Source organism: Bufo bufo, chromosome 2 (genome assembly GCF_905171765.1).
Source record: "Bufo bufo chromosome 2, aBufBuf1.1, whole genome shotgun sequence".
Lineage (NCBI taxonomy): Eukaryota > Metazoa > Chordata > Amphibia > Anura > Bufonidae > Bufo > Bufo bufo.
In genome coordinates this window covers 494,825,155-494,847,972 of record NC_053390.1, presented here as the reverse complement: position 1 = coordinate 494,847,972, position 22,818 = coordinate 494,825,155, and the positions used below count along the sequence as shown (strand labels likewise).

General features: G+C 45.8%; 1 protein-coding gene across 2 annotated transcripts in view; it reads right to left on the bottom strand.

The window, feature by feature from the left end:
- Window positions 1–22,818, bottom strand: part of ADGRL3 (adhesion G protein-coupled receptor L3) — a 1,148,457-nt gene that overhangs the window by 392,135 nt on the left and 733,504 nt on the right. For both annotated transcript variants that reach the window (XM_040417792.1, XM_040417793.1), the window contains exon 19: window positions 4,467–4,635. In XM_040417792.1, the coding sequence (XP_040273726.1) occupies window positions 4,467–4,635 (169 nt within the window). The remainder of the gene's footprint in view (window positions 1–4,466; window positions 4,636–22,818) is intronic.

The following is a 22,818-nucleotide window of genomic DNA, read 5'->3' as shown; positions in this document are numbered from 1 at the left end:
AACCATTAACAGATTTATTTAACCAATCACTGGTAACAGGAGTCGTCCCAGAAGATTGGAAATGAGCAAATGTTGTGCCCATTCACAAAAAAAATGTAGTAGGGAGGAATCGGGCAACTATAGGCCAGTAAGCTGGTCATCAATAGTGGGGAAATTAATGGAAACCATACTTAAGGAGAAGATTGTGGAACATCTAAAATCCCATGGATTGAAAGATGAAAAACAGCATGGGTTTACTTCAGGGAGATCATGTCAAACTTATCTTATTGATTTTTTTGATTGGGTGACTAAAATAATAGATGGCGGAGGTGCAGTAGACATCGCTTATCTAGACTTTAGTAAGGCTTTTGATACTGTCCCACATAGAAGGCTTATCAATAAATTGCAGTCTTTGTGTTTGGACTCCCATATTGTTGAATGGATTAGGCAGTGGCTGAGAGACAGACAACAGAGGGTTGTAGTCAATGGAGTATATTCAGACCATGGTCTTGTTACTAGTGGGGTACCTCAGGGATCTGTTCTGGGACCCATATTGTTTAATATCTTTATCAGTGAAATTGCAGAAGGCCGCGATGGTAAGGTGTGTCTTTTTGCTGATGACACAAATATTTGTAACAGGGTTTATGTTCCTGGAGGGATACACCAAATGGAAAAGGATTTAGGAAAACTAGAGGAATGGTCAAAAATCTGGCAACTAAAATTTAATGTTGATAAGTGCAAGATAATGCATCTGGGGCATAAAAACCCAAGAGCAGAATATAAAATCAGTGATACAGTCCTAACCTCAGTATCTGAGGAAAGGGATTTAGGGGTCATTATTTCAGAAGACTTAAAGGTAGGCAGACAATGTCATAGAGCAGCAGGAAATGCTAGCAGAATGCTTGGGTGTATAGGGAGAGGCATTACCAGTAGAAAGAGGGAGGTGCTCATGCCGCTCTACAGAGCACTAGTGAGACCTCATTTGGAGTGTTGTGATCAGTACTGGAGACCATATCTCCAGAAGGATATTGATACTTTGGAGAGAGTTCAGAGAAGAGCTACTAAACTGGTACATGGATTGCAGGATAAAACTTACCAGGAAAGATTAAAGGGCCTTAACATTTATAGCTTGGAACAAAGACGAGACAGAGGGGATATAATAGAAACTTTTAAATACATAAAGGGAATCAACAAGGTAAAAGAGGAGAGAATATTTAAAAGAAGAAAAAAGGCTACAAGAGGACATAGTTTTAAATTAGAGGGCAAATGTTTAAAAGAGATATCAGGAAGTATTACTTTACTGAGAGAGTAGTGGATGCATGGAATAGCCTTCCTGCAGAAGTGGTAGCTGCAAATACAGTGAAGGAGTTTAAGCATGCATGGGATAGGCATAAGGCAATCCTTTATATAAGATAGGGCCAGGGGCTATTCATAGTATTCAGTATATTGGGCAGACTAGATGGGCCAAATGGTTCTTATCTGCCGACACATTCTATGTTTCTACACAGAGCTAAACATCTACTAGTAATCTGACCCCACAGTTTAATGTAAGCCACACTGTATAGGTGTGGGGTACCTAAAGAATATTATGTAGAGCTTTCTGTGTGCCTCAGGCTGATGTGTCACTAAATCAGGACTTCTAGAATCTTATATCAGGATGTTCTAGAGCAGTGATGGCGAACCGTTTACAGTGCTTAAACTGCAACCCAAAACCCACTTATTTATCGCAAAGTGCCAACACAGCAATTTACCCTAAATATCAATATGGTATATCTTCCATGTACTTTATCATTTAGCTATAATAGCCTGTCTACATTCAATACGCTGCCTGTGCTGTTCATAGCGCGCCCTGTGCTGACGAATGGCAGGAAAAGTCTAAGGCATATTGGTACACCATAGACTTTTTCCAGGGTGCGGGTGCCTGCAGAGAGGGCTCTGAGTGCTGCCTCTGGCACCCGTGCCATAGGTTCGCCACCACTGTTCTAGAGTGTTTGTCAGGAATGCTGAGCAAATTTGTGCAGATATGATCGTGTGCAGCAGGGTGAAAGTAGCTGGAAGCTCAGAGCACAAGCATCATCAAGGGCACCCCAACTACCTACCTACCTATCCTAGTACTGAGCGAGTGCCAGGGCTGCTGCCCTCAACAGCGTGTCTCAGGTGACAGCTCTGTTCATTGTTGCAAGAAGACTTCTGCAAGAAGCCGGTCCTCTGCGATCTTTAGTGTAATTGGCTATGCATATGTATATTTGTATATATATATATATATATATATATATTTGGGTCTGTGTGTATCTACAGGCCCACAGCAAATTACACTACAGACCCCTTGCGAATGTCACTGTTATGGGGTCTCTTTTATGCAGGCACTGTGGATCCCACTTTTATTAGGGCACTTTGGATGTCACTGTTGTAGGGACACAGTGGATGTTAGTTACTGTTATTAGGGTACTGTGGATATCACTGTTATGGGGTTTAATTAGTAGCATTTCACAATACTGAAATATATAGATTTTCCAAAAAAGCCACCAGTGACTGTGTGTACTCCTCCTACCATTATTCTCACTGTGAGGTTGTTCATCTGTTCATGCGGCTGGTGGTTTATAGCCATGACCATGCCAAGAATGTACATGTCTGTTTTTGGCACAGTTGCAGCTATAAAACGCCTGTTGCATAAATGGCACGTGGCCATTGAGAACAATAGGAGACTGAGTTCACATGGCTTGTGGCAGTGGTTCTTTTGTGGAATATATATATTTTTTGTAACATAAATATTTGTACACCTTTTCACATGCAACCTATAGTATTTAATTGGCTAAAATAACAGAAAAAACACAATACACATGACAGTCTATTATGCATGGCCATGGCTTCAAACCGCGGCTCTACAATCTTCAGTGCTGCCTGAGCAATATCCCAGACCTGTTATATGTAATGTTTTGTTATGCCATATTATGACATGTAAGTACAACAACATGCAGAGGTAGTTACACAGGGTTAACCACCATGTTCCTCTTTTCTTGGTAGGAGTGGGCTGGTCCTCCTTCATGCCAGGACAGTGTGGAGTGTGGAAGCACATAAAATTGCTCCTACTCCAAAGGTCTTAGGGACCATCAAGAGAATCCTATTCTCCTGTAAGACTATTACTTCAGAGAGACTGCAAGAGCAAGATTTTTATAGACAGCAGAGTGACCAGCAAACCAGGCCAAACCAACTCCAAGCCTGCATTACACAGTGCACGCCTATATTGACAAATGCTAGCTTATAGCTTTTAGCCAGAAGTTCAAGAGAGAGAGAGTTATCAGCAAGATTGCACATCTGAGGTGCCCTAAATTGCCACTTATCCAGCCATCATACCTCATCCTCTGGGGACAGAAATTGCACTCTGTACCAAGTACTGTTGGATATACTGCAAGTTATTTTTTGAACTGAGTAAAGAGAGACTTTTATTCATTCACTCCTGTCCTGATTTTTCAAACCACCTTTACACTGCACCGATCCCCAGGGGGCAACAGCCGGAGGCAGTACACAGTAAAAAAATCTCATCAGGGTCCCAATCAATCCCATCCTCTGTATTGGCTCTTCAGAGGCTTGCTGCACCTCCCATTTAAATAAATGAGTGGCAGAAACTACTCAGTCGCTGGGGAAATTTCGGCATGGAAACCAGCCACAAAATTCTGCCTGCAAAAAACGCTATTTGAATGGGCCCATACGCTAGTTTCCCATCTGTGTTCAGAAATCGAAAAGACTGTTCTGGCAAAGGAAATAGCCTGTTGGAGTTCACCGTATCCCGTATAGTGGGATAATCCTCCTTATCCCATTGCCTATAATAGGATTTGACAGGGATATGACCAGTTTCCATCATAAATGCTAGCTTTCCGATGGACGAAAAATCCTGCATGTATGATTTTTTGTCCGGCTGACAGCAGACATTTCTGATGGAAAACGGCATGATCCCTGTGAGATATCATTACAGTCAATGGGATACGGAGGTTCACGTCAATATCCCGTGAACTCTAGCAGGCTGTTCAGATGATGGAACAGCCTGACAGATTTCTGAACACAGATGTGAATGTATCCTTAGGTACACACCTCAGCAGAGAGTATCACCCATGACTTATAGAGTATATGACTTGCTATGTTACAGGCTTAACAAACAGTATCGTAAATGATAGAATTAGATACAGATGTGTTTAGATGTGCTTGCTGATTCAAGCTGTTTAAAGCAGAGGGAAATTGCTATAGACTATTAGCAATGTAATTTCCAAGTGCTGGATGTAAATATTCCTTCTAAGCAGCGCTGATGCCCAGACAGGGGTGAGAAAAGCACAGACATGAAATACAAGTATTGGGAGCATAAATATGCATTGTCAGGGGTGTTAGGAGCACATAAAATTTTCATTTTGGGACCGGACAACCTCTTTAACTATTGCATGGTAATAAAGAAATACAACAAGCAATATTGGATAAGAATGAATTGCTAAATTTACCTTCTTTTGAAGTACGCAGTGGAAAATGAATATGAACATTCCCTGAAGACAGTTGAAAACAGTGAACAAGTATGCCATGATGACTGTACTCTCATTTATATACATAAGTCCAAAAGCCCAAGTCAACCCCAGCAGGCAAAGGAGAGCTATTGCACCTATAACCCATGATCTGAAAAAGAAAATGACAAATAAAACATTTATTTGTTAAGTTGCAAACCTTTTTTTTAAATAAAAATAACATGGATTCCAAGTGCATTCTACATCTGCAAAGTAAATATCAGAAACTTTCCTTAATGATATTGCTCTGTGACTAAAAGTTATCCCCTATCCACAAAATAAGGAAAAACAAACAGTGGGGGCCCAAAGTAAAAAAAAGTGAAAGGGTCTGAAAAGACTTTCCAAATGCATTGTATGTGAATATACCTGCTACAACAAGCCAGTCTTACTCAGAGGGGTCCATATATATTGTATAATATTGTAGATATTATAGTTATGTAGTTTACCACCAGACATTTTATCCACTGAACAACTCTAGAGCACATATACAGTGGCATGCAAAAGTCGCACAACACTCCAACTTGGATAGATTTTTTGCAACCGTCGTGTCGCAGTCGCAGCATGTTCAGTGCAACACCATTTACTATCATTATAAAAATGTTATGCAACTTTTCAGTGACAAGATGTTGCGTAACACATGTCGCTGTGAAGAAGAAAATGAAAAATATATAGTATAATGCCGCCTGATTATACCAGACAATACATTCCCAAATCTTATGTGTGTGTACACATTCCTAAGGTGGGGGGTATAACTCACTTGGGTGAGGGGCTATAGATTAGAAAGGACTAGGCAAGCATTGATAATGAATAACAGATGTTGGCCAAGAAGAACATGAAGCAAGCACGCATTGTCCATGCATATAGATGTCCAATGGGGTTGCAGAGAGAGTTTAACCTATCCAATAAGGATAAGACAAGTATGTAAAGTTTAGTATGGTTACGTGTATAAGATTAGTGTAGGCCTCTCCCCCTTTGAGCATTTTCCTTTGTGCGATTGAAGCTGTTAATGCTACTGGCTAGCCGCAATAAACTTTATTCTTCCTGAAGACTGCGTTTCCTGAGTGGTTTTCCACAACAGTTATGTGGCCCTAGTCTTAAAGGGGTTGTCCCACGAAAAATATTCTACAATTTTCAAACCAGCACCGGACTGGCAACCCGGAAAAATGCAGGAAAAATTTTGGTAGATCCGGCACTCAGATAAAAAGGAATTCCTTTATTGACTCAGAACATAGTAGAAAAATGTTAAAACCACTGTAGCTTATGCGTTTCAGGCATACAAGCCCTTCCTCTACTATGTTCTTAGTCAATAAAGGAATTCCTGGGGGCGTGGCCTGAGAGCGCATGGAGTAAGACGCACCGCTCACAGCTCCTGCCGGCATCCTGATCATTAGAGTGGTAGCAACGTCTGTTTCGATTATTTTTTCTAACCTGGTGGGTGAGAGGAGACCGGAGAGTGCGGGGGTGATTTTGAGAGCTCCGACATGCCGCGAAAATCCAGCAAGGGGCCGCGATACGACAGGCCGGAGGTGAGCCAGCATGGCGCCGAGGAGGAAGAGGGGCCGGCCTTACAGTCCAAACTGAGCCAGAGTGCGGCCGCAAAGTTAAGCAAGTTTGCCCGCGCTGATAGCGGTGTGGGAGACTGGGCAGAGGAGAAGGAGACAGACGCGCATAATTCTTCTGAACAAGAGGACGGATCCCTTGATGGGGAGGCCCTGGATGCAGTGGAGTGGCCGCCATTGACCCCTGCACGTCCAGCTAAAAGCGCGGTAGGCCCCAAAGATGCGGCTAATGAAGAGCCCACGTTAAAAGATATTATGGCTGCTGTGGCCAGCTTTAACAGTACCCTGAAGGTGCTCTCTGTACAAGTTGGTAGCCTGAGGTCAGATGTGTCTATAATTAGGCACGACCTACACAAGATATCTGAGCGCACCTCTGAATTGGAGAAGAGGGTGTCTACTATAGAGGATGATGTTCGGCCTCTGCAAATGGCGGAAAAAACAACTGCTAAGGACATAGCTGCTTTATATGCTAAAACAGACGATCTGGAGAACAGGTCCAGAAGGAACAACCTGCGGATTGTGGGAATGCCAGAAAAGACGGAGGGGGATAATGCTATAGAGTTTGTGGAGAAATGGTTGCATCAGCTATTTCATGAGAAAGGTCTATCTTCCCTATATGCGGTGGAGCGGGCGCACAGAGTCCCCATGCGGCCGCTTCCGCCAGGCAGACCGCCTCGTCCTATACTGGCGAAGATCCTGCATTTTAAAGACCGGGACACTATCCTGCGGCAATCAAGGGACAATGAGGAGATGGTCCTGAATGGGGTGAAAGTGTCCATATTTCCGGATTATTCCAATGAAGTGCAGCGGAGGAGAAGCAGATTTATGGACATAAAGAAAAGGCTGAGAAGTCTACAAGTTCAATATGCTATGTTGTTTCCTGCTAAACTGCGTGTGGTGGCATTGGGATCCACCAGATTTTTTGAAGATCCGGAGGAGGCGGCGCAGTGGCTGGACGTCCACGAGCGACAATTGAGAAGTGGGGCCCTGAACACTTGAAGGAGTCTAAGATATAGTTTCTTATGTTCACTTTATATTTGCATTTGCACTCTAAGGTTGCTATAAAGGTTGCACCAGTTAAGAAGTGTATTATGTAATGCTATCACAAGGTTGATCCTGTGGAGGGAGTAGGTTGCTGAGAGTAAAAATGTATTTCTCAGATGTGGGGAGGATTCTCTACCTGAGGGATGTTGTTATAATCTGTTATGATTATTATATGTTGGGGGGTAAGTTGCTCTCAGATGGCCCTGTTTTAATGTGTGAGGTTGATATCAAAGGGAAAATGTTCCCCAGTTATAGAAATCTGATTGGGAAAGGGGGGGAGGGGGGCGGGAGGTTGGGTAGTGAGTTGGGCGGAAGAGATTTGGTCTTGAAATATGAGCTGAGGAAGTTGGAGTGGGATGTGAGGTCCAAGTATGGTCTGAAGTTCTACCATGTCACAGGTGATTAGAGTTTTAAGTTGGAATGTGAGAGGAATGGCAGATGCACGAAAGAGACATTGTGTTTTTCAGTACTTGGGGCGGTTTCAGCCGGCTATATGTTGTCTTCAGGAAACGCATCTGATTGGAGAAAATCTACACTGGATGAGTAAAAATTGGGTGACATATGCGTTACATTCAACTCATTCTTCTCACTCCAGAGGGGTTAGTATGATTGTGCATAGTAGCATTAGGTATGAACATTTGAAGGAATGTGTGGACGCTGATGGTAGGTATGTGTGTGTTGTGTGTAAGGTGGATGGAATACAGATGGTGCTGGTGTCTGTGTACGTGCCCCCACCATTTGCATCCCCATTAATAAGAGAGATTATGGACTTTGTGGCGGACTTCCCTGGGCTGCCGTGGCTATTGGTTGGGGACTTTAATTGCACGCTGAATGACTCCCTAGATAGATGCCGGGTGGAAGGAGCAGGGGGTTTACCGGGGAGTGTGGCTCTCAGGAATATTATGGGTGAAATAGGTGTGCATGATGTATGGAGATTGCGTAACCCTGATAAGCGTGAATTCTCGTGCAGATCAGCCGCACATCATTCGTTATCGCGTATTGATTTGGCCATTGTTAATGATATAATGCTGCCTCTGGTTAGGGATGTTGTCTATCATCCTCGGTCGTTGTCTGACCATTCTTTGGTGCAGATAGACTTGTGCCTGGGGGTGCTCAGACAGGGACCGAGGCTGTGGAAATGTAACTCACATTGGCTAAATGTGTTGGGTGATCTGTCCGGGATCTCTCTTGAAATTAAGGAATTTTTTGCTATCAATACAGGGACGGCCTCGGTACCGGGTGTTTGGGATGCCATGAAAGCATTCCTGAGGGGAGTCTTGATGAAAGAAATTAACAAGCATAAATCTAGGTCTAGGGAGGCGGATGTTAAGGCGCATGTACTGGTGGCTGAGGCGGAGAGAGAGTTTGGTAGATTCCCCACCCTGATTAATAGTGAGGCGCTGGCAGTAGCTCAGGAGCAGCTGAGGTGTCATTTAGTGCAGGCCGCAGAGAGAAAGAGAAGTTTTTATCGTCAGAGATCCTTTGAAGAAGGTGAGAAGGTGGGTCATCTGTTATCTGTGGTATCACAGGCTCAGAGAGGCTCCTCTTGTATTCAGGAACTGAGAGATGACAGGGGGAATAGTAGCCAGGACACGAAAGGAATATTAGATATTCTAAAAAGCTTTGATGTATCTCTATATGCTTCCACCGGCTCTAGTTCGGAGGAGGCTCTTAATGAATTTCTAGGGGAGGCACAATTATCGAGGCTGTCAGAGGAGGATAGAGTAAGGCTGGAAGAGCCGATTTCACTGGAGGAACTGGAGGCTGCGCTTGGGGGTATGGCGAATGGTAAGGCGCCTGGAGCTGATGGCCTCCCAGTGGAGGTGTCACGGCATACACAGTTAATAGAGCTACTGACCGGACCCAAACTAGGGAGGATAAAGGGTGACCCCTGTCAGACCCTCAAAGCTCTCCCTATGCTGCTAAAGCACATGCCCGGATCCAAATGGTGGAACGGGGCATGCCCACGTACCTAAGACTGATGACCACTGTAACCCCTACAATAGTGGAAGGGGCACGGCCACCGGTGCCCTGCTCAGTATATGGAGGGAACTGTGGCCGCCTCAGATCCAGTCAGAAAATAAACAGGTACACAACAATGTCTGCACACTTAGCTGAAGGGGCTGCAGCCGCAGAGAAGACGGATCCAAAGACAGCTGGCAATATCCGGAGTGCTTGCTGCAGCAGAACACAGGTCCAGTGAAAAGAAAGCTAACAAGTGAAGATACTAAAGCAAGAGCTACAACTCAAATGAGAACTATAATCCACAGCCTAGAAAGGAGGAGGGGTGATTTAAAGGGAGGGAAATCAAACGCAGGAGGAACAGCTGGGAGGACTCCTCCAAGCTCTAGTAGTGACATCATCACAGGGGTGGAGAAACAGAGCTGTGAGAACGTCTCAAAACTCTGGTAGTGACAGTACCCCCCCCTCTACGGGTGGACTCCGGACACCCAGGACCCACCTTCTCAGGATGAGCCCTATGAAATGCCCTGATGAGGCAAGTGGCTTTAATGTCCGACACCGGAACCCACATCCTCTCCTTAGGACCATAACCCTTCCAATGAACGAGGTACTGAAGAGAACCGCGGACAATGCGAGAGTCCACAATTCTGGAAACCTCAAACTCCAGATTGCCATCAACCAAAATCGGAGGAGGAGGCAAAGAGGAGGGTACCGTGGGCTGGACATATGGTTTTAAGAGAGATCTGTGAAATACATTATGTATCTTCCAAACCCGTGGAAGATCAAGACGGAAGGCAACAGGATTGATGACTGACAAGATTTTATAAGGCCCAATAAACTTGGGACCCAATTTCCAGGAGGGAACCTTCAGTTTAATATTTCTTGTAGACAACCACACCAGATCACCCACATTCAGGTCCGGACCAGGCACACGTTTCTCATCAGCCACACGCTTATACTTCTCACTCATCTTTCTAAGATTACTCTGAATCTTTTGCCAAATGGTAGACAAAGACGAGGAAAATCTCTCCTCCTCAGGTAAACCAGAAAGAGCCCCTCCCGAGAATGTCCCAAACTGCGGATGGAACCCATATGCACCAAAGAATGGTGACTTATCAGAAGATTCCTGACGACGGTTGTTCAGAGCAAACTCAGCAAGAGGGAGAAATGAACACCAATCCTCCTGGTTCTCTGCCACAAAACAGCGCAAATATGTCTCCAGATTCTGATTGAGGCGCTCAGTCTGACCATTCGACTGCGTGTGAAAAGCAGAAGAGAAGGACAGCCGAACCCCCAGGCGAGAACAGAAAGCCTTCCAGAACCTGGACACAAACTGTGTGCCTCTATCGGAAACAATATCAGAGGGAATGCCGTGCAATTTAACAATATGGTCGACAAAAGCTTGCGCCAACGTTTTAGCATTGGGTAAACCAGGGAAAGGTACGAAATGAGCCATCTTGCTAAAACGGTCCACCACCACCAGGATCACCGACTTCCCTGAGGAACGAGGAAGATCCGTGATAAAGTCCATGGACAGGTGTGTCCAAGGACGGGAAGGTATGGGTAACGGGAGAAGGGAACCTGAAGGCCGTGAACGAGGGACCTTAGCGCGAGCGCACGTCTCACAAGCAGCCACAAAACCCTCCACCGACTTACGAAGAGCCGGCCACCAAAATCTCCGAGCAATGAGATCTACCGTGGCTCTACTCCCGGGGTGACCAGCAAGAACAGTATCATGATGCTCCTTGAAGAGTTTGTGACGTAGCTCAGGAGGCACAAACAACTTCCCAGAAGGACAACGGGCAGGTGCCTCAGTCTGGGCAGCCTGGACCTCGGCCTCCAAATCGGAATATAGAGCAGAAACAACTACCCCCTCCGCCAAAATGGGACCCGGGTCCTCGGAGTTTCCTCCTCCCGGAAAACAGCGAGAGAGAGCATCAGCCTTCACATTTTTGATCCCAGGGCGGAATGTAACGACAAAATTGAATCTGGAGAAAAACAGAGACCATCTGGCCTGTCTCGGATTCATACGCCTGGCCGACTCCAAGTATGCCAGATTCTTATGGTCGGTAAAAACGGTGATAGGGTGCCTGGCCCCCTCCAACCAATGGCGCCATTCCTCGAAAGCCAACTTGATGGCCAACAACTCCCTATCTCCCACATCATAGTTTCTCTCTGCCGGGGAGAGTTTTTTAGAGAAAAAGGCACAGGGTCGCCATTTGGCAGGAGAAGGGCCCTGGGACAAAACCGCACCCACACCCACCTCGGAAGCATCCACCTCAACAATAAAAGGTAAGGAAACATCGGGATGCACCAAGACGGGAGCAGACACAAAACTCTCTTTAATCTTAGAAAAAGCTGCAAGCGCCTCCTCCGACCAAGAGGAAAAATCCGCCCCCTTTTTTGTCATGTCAGTAAGGGGTTTGACAACAGAGGAATAATTCAAAATGAACTTTTTGTAATAGTTCGCAAAACCCAGAAAGCGCATCAATGCCTTCTGATTCTCAGGAAGCTCCCACTCAAGTACAGCACGGACCTTCTCCGGATCCATGCGAAAACCAGAAGCAGAGAGGAGAAAACCCAGAAATTGAATCTCCGATACCATAAAAAGACATTTCTCCAGCTTGGCGTACAATTTATTTTCCCGCAGAACCTGAAAAAGATGATCCTGATGGGTCTGAACATCAGGGGAAAAAATCAAAATATCATCAAGATACACCAATACAAATTTCCCCATTAAATGGTAGAAAATACTATTAACAAAATGCTGAAAGACGGCCGGAGCATTCATCAGGCCGAAAGGCATAACGAGATTCTCGAAATGCCCGTTAGGAGTATTAAAGGCCGTTTTCCATTCATCCCCCTCTCTGACCCTGACCAGGTTGTACGCGCCTCTCAAATCCAATTTGGAAAACACCTTGGCCCCAACAATTTGGTTGAAGAGGTCCGGGATCAGAGGAAGGGGATAGGGATCGCGAATCGTGATACGGTTCAGCTCCCTAAAATCTAGGCAAGGTCTCAGAGAGCCATCTTTTTATTTACCAAAAAAAAAACCCACGGCAACAGGTGATTTTGAGGGACGAATATGCCCCTTATCGAGACTGTCGGAGATATAGGTTCGCATTGCGATTCTTTCCGGTTGTGAGAGATTGTAGAGGCGTGCTTTTGGCAGCTTGGCGCCGGGAATGAGGTTAATGGGACAGTCAAACTCCCGGTGAGGAGGTAGCTCCTGAACACCGCTCTCGGAAAACACGTCCGAGAAATCAGAGAGAAATGATGGCACAGTTTTAGTAGACACCTCTGCAAAAGTCGCTGTGAGACAATTTTCTCTACAAAAGTCACTCCACTCATTTATTTGCCTTCCTTGCCAATCAATAGTGGGGTTATGTCTAGTGAGCCAGGGTAACCCCAAAACTAGAGGAGAAGGCAATCCGTTAAGGACAAAACAAGATATATCCTCCACATGAGTGTCACCTACAGCTAGCCGGATATTGTGAACAATGCCCTTCAGGGATCTCTGTGAGAGTGGAGCAGAGTCAATAGCAAAAACAGGTATATCCTTTTCTAATGTGCAAACCTGAAAACCATGCATGGCTACAAATTGAGTGTCAATAAGATTGACGGCCGCTCCACTATCGACAAAAATCTCCCAAGAAATGACTTTGCTCTCTAGCGCCACCCTGGCGGACAGGAGAAAACAGGAACTGCAGGTCAGAGGAAAAGCATCAATTCCTACATCAACTTTGCCCAAAGTAGCAGATGAAGCAGAATTTGATGATTTACCTTTTGAGGTATTTCTCTTATTATTGCTCTTAGTACAGTTCAAGAATCTCCTAGACGGACAAACATTTGCCAAATGAGCTATGCCCCCACAACAAAAACACACCATACTCTGAGGACTAAATCCTCTTTTATCAGGGGCAAGCCGACCTAGCTGCATGGGCTCCTCCTCAGAGGGGACCGAGACAGGATGAGGCCTCTGTACACTGAATGAGTCCGCACCACTGCCCCTAGACTGACAATGGCTGGACAGAGAGGTCTCGTTTCTTTCTCTTAGACGCCTGTCAAGGCGTACCGCCAATGACATGGCAGACTCTAAGGACGTTGGTCTCTCATGGAAAGCAAACGCATCTTTCAATCTCTCTGAGAGACCATGACAGAACTGACTCCGGAGTGCAGCATCATTCCAACCTGAATCAGCTGCCCATCTCCGAAATTCAGAACAATAAAGCTCCGCAGACAGTTTGTTCTGGCATAAAACACGTAAGTTAGATTCGGCCAGAGCAACACGATCCGGGTCATCATATATCTGCCCCAGGGCCACAAAAAATCTTTCCACGGATCGAAGGGAGGGATCCCCTGATGGCAGCGAAAAAGCCCAAGTATGAGCATTACCCCTGAGCAGGGAGATGACAATCCTCACCCTCTGCTCTTCATTACCAGAGGAGTGGGGACACAAGCAAAAATGGAGTTTGCATGCCTCTCTGAAACGAACAAAATTCTCACTACCCCCGGAGAACGTTTCCGGAAGTGAGACCTTTGGCTCGCAACAGACTCCATGAGCCGGAGCAGAGCCCAATGCTTGAAGCTGAGACATAGATTGACGGAGATCCGCTACTTCCAAAGAAAGACCCTGCATGCGGTCAACCAGGCCAGGAAGCGGATCCATGTCAAAAAGGACGGTTTTGGTGGATTATAATGTCACGGCTGTATGTGAGCAACAAGAGCATACACAGTTAATAGAGCTACTGACCGGACCCAAACTAGGGAGGATAAAGGGTGACCCCTGTCAGACCCTCAAAGCTCTCCCTATGCTGCTAAAGCACATGCCCGGATCCAAATGGTGGAACAGGGCATGCCCACGTACCTAAGACTGATGACCACTGTAACCCCTACAATAGTGGAAGGGGCACGGCCACCGGTGCCCTGCTCAGTATATGGAGGGAACCGTGGCCGCCTCAGATCCAGTCAGAAAATAAACAGGTACACAACAATGTCTGCACACTTAGCTGAAGGGGCTGCAGCCGCAAAGAAGACGGATCCAAAGACAGCTGGCAATATCCGGAGTGCTTGCTGCAGCATAACACAGGTCCAGTGAAAAGAAAGCTAACAAGTGAAGATACTCAAGCAAGAGCTACAACTCAAATGAGAACTATAATCCACAGCCTAGAAAGGAGGAGGGGTGATTTAAAGGGAGGGAAATCAAACGCAGGAGGAACAGCTGGGAGGACTCCTCCAAGCTCTAGTAGTGACATCATCACAGGGGTGGAGAAACAGAGCTGTGAGAACGTCTCAAAACTCTGGTAGTGACAGGAGGTGTATAAAAAGCTGCAAGGGATATTACTTCCTGAATTACTTAAGGTGCTTGAGCACTCATTGGAGGCAGGTTCGTTACCACATTCGATGCAGGAAGCTATAATTGTGGTTATACCTAAACCTGGGAAGGATCCTAAAATACCGGATTCCTACAGACCAATTTCGCTCCTCACGGCTGATGTTAAGCTCCTGGCGAAGGTGTTGGCGAACAGGCTGTCCAAAGTAATTCTGACTATAGTACACCCGGACCAGACGGGTTTTATGCCTGGGAAATCGACGGCTATTAATCTCCGTAGGCTGTATGCTAGCTTAAATATTCCGGCGGATAATTGTGGGGACAGGGCCTTGCTTGCTCTTGACGCCGCCAAGGCGTTCGATAGTGTGGAGTGGAGCTACTTGTGGGGGGTCTTGGAAACTATGGGTTTTGGAGCACGGTTCATTCAGTGGGTAAAGGTCCTATACTCTAGTCCTAAGGCGAGAATTAGAGCTAATGGAGGGTTGTCAGATTGTTTTGCTCTTGCCAGGGGCACCAGACAGGGATGCCCATTGTCGCCCTAATTGTTTGCTCTCGCAATAGAGCCGCTCGCGGCGCATATCCGCTTATCAACAAATATAGAGGGGTTTAGATACGGTGGGCTGCACAATAAAGTGGCTATGTACGCGGATGATACTCTGCTTTTTATGGACGATACTGGTGCGTCCCTGGATGCAGCCATGGCATTGATTGACAGATTTGGTGGCTTCTCTGGACTTCAGATAAATTGGCAAAAATCCTCTTTGATGCCAATAGATGGGCAGGCCCTGTCAGGCAGACAAGTGGATAGCCTGGTGCCTTGGGTGGATAAATTTAAATATCTGGGACTATATATAACACCGAGACTATCGGATTTTGAAGACCTTAATCTGTCCCCATTGCTGGCTACTTTCAGGCTTAAAGTGAGGTCATGGTGTAGACTCTTTCTTTCGGTGGTAGGTAGAGTTAACCTTTTAAAAATGGTTATGATGCCCCAGTTGCTTTATGTACTGAATAATGCTCCCGTATGGATCCCCCTGGATAGATTCAAGAAAATTCATTCTATATTTAGGGATCTTACTTGGAAATATGGGCAGGCTAGGATTAAACTGGAGACATTGCAATATCCTAAGTCGGAAGGGGGCCTGGCTGTCCCTAATGCATGGATTTATTTTCTGGCTTCCCAATGTCAGCATTTCAAGGGATGGATTGATTTACAAGCTCCGGATATGACAGGGCAGATATTGCAGCATTGGTTGGGCAGTCGGGACCTCATGGGCATTCTGGAAGGCTCAGGAATGCATGCTGGGAGGGAAAAACTCCCTCTTATTGAACTTATGAAAAAAGTTTGGGCAAAGGTGAAGCAGCTAAGAGGTGTAGGTGGAATCAGTGAACTTTCCCCCATTGGAAAGAATCATCTGTTGCCCGAAATTTTTGACATACCAGGACTTAGGAACTGGGAAACTTATGGAGTGACCAGAATTGGCCAATTAATTGAGGACAAGATATGTAAGTCATTTCAAAACCTGCAGCAGGAATTTAATATTCCTAGGGGGTGGTTCTATAAATATCTCCAAATGAGGCATGCCCTTGAGGTTACACTGCGTAAAGGATGTGTGATCGCCCAAATGGAGGTGGTTCATAAGCTTGTTCTCCCGACAGGGGGGGGGATAAGAGGGCTGATATCACAGCTGTATGCTATTTTACTGGAAAAATTCCTGGAGGGGTTTCCGCTCTCAAGAATGAAAAAATGGGAGGCTGACGTGGGGGTTTTGTCTAAAGATAAATGGGAAGATATATTGGAAGGGGTCCCCAAAGTGTCCTTGAGCGAACAGGGCAAACTGTCCCAGCTATTTATTATACATAGAGTGTACAAAACACAGGTGTTTCTAAAAAAGGTTGGAGTAAGAATTGATGACAGGTGTCCAAAGTGTATGGAAGAGGGTGCGGATTTGTTACATATGCTGTGGTCTTGTCCAGTAATTGCTAATTATTGGGAGGATGTAAGGAATATGATTAATAGCAGAATGACATTGAGAATCCAAAAAGATATATTTTTTGGGATATGTGTCTGAGATTGGAGGGACTGAATCGGTCAAGGTAGCTGTGGGGAGGTTGCTATATGTGGCCAGGAAGCTGATTGCTATGAGATGGATCCAGGGAAGTCCGCCTACACTGGGTGAGTTTGAACGGAAGGTGCATGACATGATGATACTTGAAAAAGTGATTGGTTATCTCATACTCACGTGGTTATATAGGCTCGTCAAGGTCAAGTCTAGTTGTCAGGGAGGGGGGTGTTAGGGCAAGGTGGGGGGGGAAGGGTTTTGGGGGGGTTTAGATATTTATAATTCTTTGTTTCAATATTTGTTCTTATATGTGTACACGTTATGTACAGATACTGGATAAAACTGTGTGGTGATATTTGTACAGTTAATGTTGTACTCTGACTCCACATGGTGGATAAAGCAAGAAAAACAACGTATTGATTTTTGTAATACTCTGTATTTATTGATTCAATAAAAATGACTTGATTTAAAAAAAAATAAAGGAATTCCTTTTTAGATGAGTGCCGGATCTACCCAGAAATTTGCTCATCTCTAATTTCTTTCTCTCTCTCTCTCTCTCTATAAATAAATATACAGCGAGGAACAGTATTTGAACACCCTGCAATTTTACAAGTTCTCCCACTTAGAAATCATGGAGGGGTCTGAAATTCACATTGTAGGTGCACTCCCACTCTGAGAGACAGAATAAAAAAAACAAATTCAGGAAATCACATTGTATGATTTTTGAAGAATTTATTTGTCTTGCACTGCTGAACATAAGTATTTGAACACCTGAAAAAATCAGTGTTAATATTTAGTATACAAGCCTTTGTTTTCAATTACAGAGGTCAAACGTTTCCTGTAGTTCTTGACCAGGTTTGCACACACTGCAACAGGGATTGTGGCCCACTCCTTCACACAGATTTCCTCTAGATCTATCAGGTTTCGGGGCGGTCGCTGAACAACGGGGAGTTTAAGCTCCCTCCAAAGATGTTCTATTGGATTTAGGTCTGGAGACTGGCTAGGCCACTCCAGAACCTTAATATGCTTCTTATGGAGCCACTCCTTGGTTATCCTGGCTGTGTGCTTCAAGTCGTTGTCATGTTGGAAGACCCAGCCACAACCCATCTTCAATGCTCTGACTGAGGCAAGAAGGTTCCTTAATACAGTGCATTCGTCCTGTCCCCTTCGCAAAAAAAAGCACTCACAAAGCATGATGTTACCACCCCCATGCTTCTGTCACGAGTGTGTCAAGAGCCACGTCTGACTCAGTTATACCCGGGGTCAGGAAGTCGCAGCGGGTGGCTGCACGTTCTATGTATAAAGACAGTGCTGTTTCGTAATGGTAGCTTTTTGGGTTTGCCTTGCAACCCTTTTTGGCTCACTCAGGGATCCGTAGCTTCTTCTCCTCAGCTGTTTCTTGTCCAGCACTTCTAACCTTCTTATATTCCCCTCTCTCACTTCTCTGGTTGCCAGATATAGAGCTTCCTGCCTGGACTTCTATACTGACCCACTGGAGCTGTGTAGCTGTGTTCCCTGGTTGTTGTTCCAGAACGTTACCCTCTGGATCCCTGTGGGCTTGGTGGTCTGCTGTTGTCGCCCACCTGGGATTATATGTTTGTCTGTATTGTCTGTCTTCTCCTTGGTGTTTTCCTTTTAGTGTCAGTGGTGCGGACTAGGGATCTTAGGGCTCATCTTAGGGAAAGCCAGGGTTTAGGCACGTGATCGGCATACGGGTGAGGAACCCGTCTAGGGACGTCAGGGCAGTCAGGTGCCAGCCGCAAGGTGAGTCAGGGGTCACCACCTTTCCCTCTCCCTTGGACAGGGCCTTCCCATTTCCCTCCCTTTGCGTGACGCCGGTCATTACAGCTTCACAGTAGAGATGGTGTTCTTGGGATGCAACTCATCCTTCTTTTTCCTCCAAACACGACAAGTGAAGTTTAGACCAAAAAGTTCTACTTTGGTCTCATCTGACCACATGACTTTCTCCCATGCCTCCTTTGGATCATCCAGATGGTCATTGGCAAACTTCAGACGGGCCTGGACATGTGATGACTTGAGCAGGGGAACCTTCTGTGCAATGCATGATTTGAAACCATGACGGCGTAGTGTTCTACCGACAGTGACCTTTGAAACTGTGGTCCCAGCCTTTTCATGTCATTGACCAGCTCCTCCCTTGTAGTTCTGGGCTGATTCTTCACCTTTCTTATCATCAGTGATACCCCACGAGGTGAGATCTTGCATGGAGCTCCAGTCTGAGGGAGACTGGCAGTCGTCTTTAGCCTCTTTTTTCCCATTTTCTAACAATTGCTCCAACAGTTGATCTATTTTCACCAAGCTGCTTGGCAATTGCCCCTTAGCCCTTTCCAGCCTTGTGGAGGTCCACAATTTTGTCTCTTGCGTCTTTTGACAGCTCTGGTAGTGCCCATGGTAGTAGTTGGCATCTGACTGACTGTGGGGTGGACAGTTGTCTTTAAAGAGCTCAGACAGGTGCTACTAAGTTAGATTAATAAGTGGAGTAGAGGGGGACTATTTAAAGGCACAGTAACAGGTCTTTGAGAGACAGAATTCTTGCTGTTTCTCAGATGTTCAAATACTTATGTTTAGCAGTGCAAGACAAATAAATTCTTTAAAAATCATACAATGTGATTTCCTGATTTTTTATTTATTTATTCTGTCTCTCAGAGTGGGAATGCACCTACAATGTGAATTTCAGACCCCTCCATAATTTCTAAGTGGGAGAACTTGAAAAATTGCAGGGTGTTCAAATACATCTGTTCCTCACTGTGTATATATACATATATATATATATATATAAAGAATAAAAATAAAAAATCTATATATATATACACTGATCAAAAATATAAACGCAACACTTTCAGTTTTGCTCCCATTTTGCATGAGCTGAACTCATGAAAGATCTGATCTGAAACATTTTCTACATACACAAAAGACCCATTACTCTCAAATATTGTTCACAAATCTGTCTAAATCTGTGTTAGTGAGCACTTCTCCTTTGCCGAGATAATCCATCTCACCTCACAGGTGTGGCATATCAAGTAATTAGACAGCATGAAAATTGCACAGGTGTGCCTTAGACTGCCCACAATAAAAAGCCACTCTGTGCAGAGTTTTGCCTTACTGGGGGAGGTCAGAAAACCACTTAGTATCTGGTGTGGCCACCATTTGCCTCACGCGGTGCAACACATCTCTGTCACATAGAGTTGATCAGGTTCTTGATTGTGGCCTGTGGAATGTTGGTCCACTCCTCTTCAATAGCTGTACAAAGTTGCAGAATATTGACAGGAACTGGAACACGCTATCGTATATGCCGATCCAGAGCATCCCAAACATGCTCAATGGGTGACATGTCTTGTGAGTATGCTGGCCATGCAAGAACTGGGATGTTTTCAGCTTCCAAGAATTGTGTACAGATCCTTGCAATATGGGGCCGTGCATTATCATGCTGCAAGATGAGGTGATGGTCGTGGATGAATGGCACAAATTCAAAATGCCATCAATAAAATGCACCTGTGTTCGTTGTTCATAACATACGCCTGCCCATACCATAACCCCACCGCCACCATGGGCCACTCGATCCACAACGTTGACGTCAGCAAACCGCTCACCCACACACGCTGTCTGCCATCTGCCCTTAATAGTGAAAATCGGGACTCATTTGTGAACAGAACGCCTCTCCAATGTTCCAGACGCCATAGAATGTGAGCATTTGCCTACTCAAATCGGTCACGACGACGAACTGCAGTCAGGTCCAGACCCCGATGAGGACGATGAGCATGCAGATGAGCTTCCCTGAGACGGTTTCTGACAGTTTATGCAGAAATCCTTTGGTTATACAAACCGATTGTTGCTGCAGCTGTCCGGGTGGCTGGTCTCAGATGATCATGGAGGTGAACATGCTGGATGTGGGGGTCCTGGGCTGGTGTGGTTACACGTGGTCTGTGGTTGCGAGGCCGGTTGGATGTACTGCCAAATTCTCTGAAACGCCTTTGGAGATGGCTTATGGTAGAGAAATGAACATTCATTGCACGGGCAACAGCTCTGGTGCAATTGCACGCTCCCTCAAACGTTCGACATCTGTGGCATTGTGCTGTGTGATCAAACTGCACATTTCAGAGTGGACTTTTATTCTGGGAAGTCTGAGGCACACCTGTGCAATATTCATGCTGTCCAACCAGCACCTTGATATGCCACACCTGTGAGGTGGGATGGATTATCTCGGCAAAGGAGAATTGCTCACAAACACCGATTAAGACATATTTGTGAACAATATTTGAGAGTAATGGGTCTTTTGTGTATGTAGAAAATGTTTCAGATCTTTGAGTTCAGCTCATGCAAAATGGGAGCAAAACTGAAAGTGTTGCGTTTATATTTATGATCAGTATATATATTGTGGGGATTTGCTCTGGTAAACAGTATAAGCGGACGCAGTATAGAGGCAACAACCAGTTTTTAAACCAAAAGTTCATTGTTTATTCACACGTTAGAAAGTTCACAGAGCAAAAAAAACACTTTCAAGCAAAAAAGTCACCTTGCAGTATTGGTGTCAGTTCACACCATGGGCCTGTTCTGCCAACAAGAGTCCATCAGCAGGATTTAGTCGAGAGTTTCTAGAGTGTCTGACACACGGCCCTTCTGTCATACCATGACTGTCGATACCCAAAGTTTACATCCATGGGCTTGACTAGGTGGGGACTGTCGGCCCATACATGACCGCGCTCATGACAACACCAGCAGATTATCGGGTTCCGATCCCCAAAGGGTACACCCCGTGTGGTCTTTCCCAGCTCAGGGCACCGGGTCTGGGGTGGAGATTTTCTGGATTTTCTTACACCCTTACCCAGAGTTCCCCCCTGGAGTTCCTCAGTAGCCCCATACCGTTCGACCAGGTCCACTATCTCCAGGGCACTAGTAGGAGATGTCAGGCCAACCCAGTGCTGGAGGGGTGGTGGCAATGCCCTCCAGAATTTGTCAGCTACAATACGGTCCAGCTGAGCAGTGGCACTCAGTACGTTTGGCGGTAGCCATTTTTGCAAGAGATGCAGCAAATTATAATACTTGGGTCTCGCTGGCTCAGCCAGGTTAAACTCCCACTGATGCACCCGCTGGGCGCGGACCAACACATTCACCCCCAGTCTCGCCAGGATCTCACCCCTGACCTTATAGTAGTCTGCCGCTTGCTCGTCCGGTAAATCAAAGTAAACCTGTTGGGGTCCTAATGCCAGGAACGTAGTGATGACCTCAGCCCACCGGTCTCGGGGTAGACTCTCCCTCACGGCTACCTTCTCCAACACCACCAGGTAGGTTTCGACATCATCAGTCGGTGCCATCTTGGGGATTGCCCTGTGCACCGGTTTCCGAGAATCGTGGACTCCCTGAGATACTCCTGTCTTCTCTAAGGCCATCACAGGTTTGTTTCTTACTGTCGCTGATTAGCCTCTAGCAGTTGTCTGTTAGTCTCCTGCTGCTGCTCCATGGCCTGTTGTTGCCTTAGGTTGGCCTGCACCAGCTGCTTCATCATCTCCTCCATCTTGTCCCGTGATGCTGGTTGCAACTTAGCAGGCTTAATCCAGGACATACAACAGAGCCCGAAAAACAATGCAACAAAAATATTTCGGCTTTACGCCAGCCTCATTGCGATTGCGCGCATCCTCCACCAATTGTGGTGATTCGCTCTGGTAAACAGGATAAGCGGATGCATTATAGAAAGTTCACAGAACAAAAAAAAACACTTTCAAGCAAAAAAGTTGCCTTGCAGTATTGGTGTCAGTTCACACCATGCAGCCTGTTTTGCCAACAAGAGTCCAACAGCAGGCTTTAGTCATCCTGTTTCCCATCACATGGGTCTCAGCCCTCCACCCCGTCACAAGCCTCAGATTCCAATACAGAGATCCCCTCTGCATGAACCCAGCTGTCTTTTAAAGGCAGCTACAGTAGGTGTTTGTGATATTGTGCTTTTAGCACGACAGCGTCGCGCTGATACTCGGCGACATGGTGCCGAGATCTCGCACTCACTGGAATAGTGACAGCACATCCCAGCAAGCGCGTCATAGAAGCGACGGGAGATCCGACTTGGCGTTTGTTATGAATCCTGAGGGGGAAGTCCCCGCCGGATTTTAAATAAAAATCCGGCATGGGTCCCCCCCTCAGGAGCATACCGGGCCCTTTAATAAGGGGGCCCCCAGATACCGGCCCCCCACCCTAAGTGAATGAGTATGGGGTACATCGTACCCCTACCCATTCACCTGCAAGAAAAGTGGTAAAAACACAAATAAACCACACAGTGTATTAAAATATTTTATTTTTCTGCTCCGGAGGCCGCCCCCTGTCTTCTT